Source organism: Limulus polyphemus, unplaced genomic scaffold, assembly GCF_000517525.1.
Source record: "Limulus polyphemus unplaced genomic scaffold, Limulus_polyphemus-2.1.2 Scaffold4860, whole genome shotgun sequence".
Classification (NCBI taxonomy): domain Eukaryota; kingdom Metazoa; phylum Arthropoda; class Merostomata; order Xiphosura; family Limulidae; genus Limulus; species Limulus polyphemus.
The window spans coordinates 24,983-29,625 of NW_013670470.1; the positions used below are offsets into that span (position 1 = coordinate 24,983).

The following is a 4,643-nucleotide window of genomic DNA, read 5'->3' on the forward strand; positions in this document are numbered from 1 at the left end:
AATTAACAAGATTTATTAGGCTTCGTTGACGTTGAAAATAAGACGTTACCAAATTAACAAGATTTATTAGGCTTCGTTGACGTTGAAAATAAGACGTTACCAAATCAACAAGATTTATTAGGCTTCGTTGACGTTGAAAATAAGACGTTACCAAATCAACAAGATTTATTAGGCTTCGTTGACGTTGAAAAGAAGATGTTACCAAATCAACAAGATTTATTAGCCTTTCTCTCGATTTATTTTCTAGACGTACAAACCTACTTTGAGACGTTTCCAGCGAAATGGTTAAGCAACTGTACACGATAAATTCATCGACGTCAGTTTACTTGTGACTTCAGCATGAAAGGTTTCACTTCCACAGCGAGATCCGAACTCAACATTGTTTTCTTTGTGGTGTATTCTAGTCTACTTGTAATTCCAGTCACTGGCGGGTGCAGATTGTCTGATTACTTGTGTGACAACGGTAACTGTGTTACCCACAACCGTTTCTGTGATGGGACTGATGATTGTGGAGACGGAAGTGATGAACCCACGGGATGCACAAGTAAGTATTCTATCTATCTATTTGATATTTGTGGAGACTGAACAAAAAAAAAAAAAAAAAATACAATTCAGGGCTCCACCTATCTCTGAACAATGATACTACAACGTACTGATTATAAATTTCACACACGTTCGGTAAAATGTAATATTATTCTGTCTGACGGATTCTTATAAACAGTATGAGTAGAATATGTATTTTTTGTTTATTTTTGTGCCCAATTTAAAATGAAGCTATGTATGCCAGATATAGTTTGCCAGAACACTGGACTGTCGAAAATAAAAGTATACATTGTTAGTCCGCAAGGAAACTCAAACCTGCATGTAACAAATAGAGGGCGCCTTTATCAATATTTGTGCTCGTAATTTCAGGTTACTTTCGAAATTTCGGGCTAAATTATCGTGCTCGAATCTTGAATGCGAGGATTCATGGTTCGACGCTCTTTGTCGCATGTATGAACTTACCCACAGCCCACAAGGTAAAGCATGGCCAGGTGTTTACGGCACTCAACTCGCAATATGAGGGTTGCGGTTCGAATCGTCGTCCCACCAAACGTGCTCGCCCTTTAAATTATGGGGCGTTATAATGTGACGGTCAATCCCACTATTCGTTGGTAAAAGAGTAGCCTAAGAGTTGGCGGTGAATGATGATGACTAGCTGCCTTCCTTCTAGTCTTTCACTGCTAAATTAGGAACGACTAGCGCAGATAGCTCTCGAGTAACTATGCGCGAAATCCAAAGCAAACCACAAAGTAAAATTCCACTATTCGGACAACAAGAGCAGCCCAAGAGTTGTTGGTGGGTTCCGTTGACCAACTGCCTGCCCTCTAGTCTATCAGTTCAAATATATAGAGAGATTTGAGCAGGTAGCCTTTTGTGTAGCTTTGCGTACAAATTTTGAAACAAACAAAGATATTGCAAAAATATACAGGGATAATAAATAATGTTAAAAATACTTTAACGTTATAAATGAATAATGTTAAAATTACTTTAACGTTATAAATAAGAATATTTACTTGATAATAATAATACCAGTTTCTTAAAGATAGAGAAGTATGGAGTGTGTTTTGGTGAATTACTGCGAAATAGAACCAGATGTTCGTTATGAAGTATAGCCTCTATAATTTAACTAGTATTATTATTTGTAAATTTAGCAAAATTCATTAACTACATCCTTCCTTTCTAAATAAACAACAAATATTCGTTCTTCTTGTAAGAGAATTAACTATATTTCTGTTGGTAGATAACCGACAAGTAAATAAAAAATATTTTTTAGTTAGACATAATATATGGTTCACACACACACAAAATAATTTAGTAGCTTGAACTGGTTCTTCTTAATATTGGAAATCTTGGTTGGTGTGTTTAAGCATTCTGCTATAAAATAGGCTATCCATGCGGTGTTTACCATAAAGAATTGAACCCCGGATTCTAGTATTGTAAGTTCATAAACTTACCGCTGATCCACTGGTGGATAATATTCGAGACTATAAAGAAAAGAGCAACCGAACTGTAAAATTTGGCTGTATAAGGATGACCATTACCGCTGAACCACTAGTGGACAATATTGGAGACCAAGATGAAAAGAGCAATCGAAATCTAAACCTTAGCTGTAAAAGGATGACCATTACCGCTGATCCACTGGTGGACAATATTGGAGACCAAGATGAAAAGAGCAATCGAAATCTAAACCTTAGCTGTAAAAGGATGACCATTACCGCTGATCCACTGGTGGACAATATTGGAGACCAAGATGAAAAAGAGCAATCGAAATCTAAACCTTAGCTGTAAAAGGATGACCATTACCGCTGATCCACTGGTGGACAATATTGGAGACCAAAATGAAAAGAGCAATCGAAATCTAAACCTTAGCTATATAAGGATGACTAGTATTAAACAGGAAGGCGGAGAAAACAAAACCATTTATTAATTTTTATCTCTGTAGCCCCCAGTGGCACAGCGGTATGTCTGCGGACTTACAACGCTAGAATCCGGGTTTCGATACCCGTAGTGGGAAGAGCACAGATAACCCATTGTGTAGCTTTGTGCTTAATTTCAACTAAACAAACATTATCTCTGTAATGTGTAGCTTTTCGTCTATAGTAAACCTTATTTTCTGTGCATATGACCGATTCGTTGTATTTAAAGGTTCTAAAACAATAAAAATGATAAATTTTATTTGGAAATAAAATTCAATTTTAAACATAAAATACATGGTCTGTAGGTAACCAAAATCTTGAAATATTTCACTAAGATCCGAAATTAATACGACGCTTTTTTAACGTTAAGTTTTAGCTTCAATATCAAATTTAGTAAGCAAAGATACAACATTTTGGGTTAGAAATGTAGTAACTCTATCTTGAGCGTATGACAACTAAAGTGATCGAATTTAAGCAATCTCATTACATTACTGTTTACACGTGAAAAAAAGTCGCGTGCGTGCCCTGCAAAAAACCAACAAAGAAATAATTGGAATTAAGATTTTTTATTCTCTTATGCGTTGAAATAAGGTAATAAAAATTTTATTTGAACTAAAACTAATCCTGTTTGACCTGAACTAAACTAACTCTGTTTACTCTAAACTAAAACTAACCCTGTTTATTCTAAAATAAACCTAACCCTGTTTACTCTAAACTAAAATTAACCCTGTTTAACCTGAACTAAAACTAACCCCGCATATTCTAAACTAAAACTAACCCTGTTTATTCTAAACTAAAACTAACCCTGTTTATTCTAAACTAAAACTAACCCTGTTTACTCTAAACTAAAACTAACCCTGTTTCTCTAAACTAAAACTAACCCTGTTTTCTCTAAATTATTTTTATTTGTCCGTTAGATATAGAGGACGAAACTAATCATACTCTAGAATATGTGTGGATAAAATGTATTTTCTGACAACGATCCCTATTCAGATAACACACCTAAACACAAGCGTAAAGTGAATCAGATTTGTCTCATTGCGGAAATTACTGTTACTACTGTCACTACAATTCCTAAAAAAATACACATTTTGTTATTGAGTTCTGTTGCTTTTGAAACACCCTGTACATATTGTTTGTTTTATTGTTTCAACGCAAAACTGCTCAGTGATCTAGTTGCGCTCTGCCAAACAGAGGAATCAAACCCCGAAGTTTGAGGGTTATAAGCTCCCAATCTTGCCACTGAGGTACCAGGTGACCAAGCATATACGTATATGTTTCAAAACCACATTAAATGTTTCTCATTTGACCCTAATTCAGTTATCGAGATTATAGGATTAGGCCTAATTACCTAATATTTTCTAACAGTTTTTGTGTTCAGTTTTCTGATTATCAAGTACAATATTACGAACATTCTACACAAACTCCAAGTTGTTATTTGGACGACCTCTAATTCACCTTACGGGAATATTTTTTACGCCATATATTTGGAACTTTTACTCATTTCTTTTGTAATCCTCAATAAAACAAATTATCACTTCTTCTACTTCTCTTTAGATTGCAACCGGACGTACTACGGTCTCGTTGGAACAAAGTATCCCTTACGTATGACAAAACCGTTTCATCGCTCATTTCCATACGTCTGCCGGATTACATTTGTAGCTGAAGGAGGAGATTACGGAGGCATCGTGGAGATCTCCTTTCTCTCCTTTCAGCTCGGTTCCTTCCAGTTAGATGGGTAAGTCAGTGATAAATTAAAGAAACACGATAGATAGCCTAACCGTTGTCAGTAACCAGACTTTTTTTTTTTTCAGGAAGAACTATCTTACCAAACAGTTTGGGTTCATTTAGTTACAATTAATCTTTTTTTTTATCTTCATAGTAAAATCCCCTGGTGACTAAAAAAATCTTTATTTAATGACATGAAGATAAAAAATGGCTGCAATAAACAGTTATTAGGAATTATTACAGCTTCGAAACGAAGTAGCATTGAGTTAAAATGGTACTCAGATACAAATCGATACCACATCTGACATGAATTAATGGTATGCAGATGGGAAGTGTTCTGTATATATGTGTTGGTTGGTTCATTATCTTATTATTTTGTCATGACTACAGGTTTTATTGGTTGACTTATTATTTTGTCATGACTACAGGTTTTATTGGTTGACTTATTATTTTGTC

At 35.0% G+C, this 4,643-nt stretch overlaps 1 protein-coding gene across 1 annotated transcript in view; it reads left to right on the forward strand.

The window, feature by feature from the left end:
• Positions 1 to 251: 251 nt before the first annotated feature.
• Positions 252 to 4,643, forward strand: part of LOC106471790 — a 35,185-nt gene continuing 30,793 nt past the window's right edge. Inside the window, exons 1-2 of the mRNA XM_013932411.2 lie at positions 252 to 544; positions 4,017 to 4,197. Of these exons, the coding sequence (XP_013787865.1) occupies positions 340 to 544; positions 4,017 to 4,197 (386 nt within the window). The 5' untranslated portion in view covers positions 252 to 339. The remainder of the gene's footprint in view (positions 545 to 4,016; positions 4,198 to 4,643) is intronic.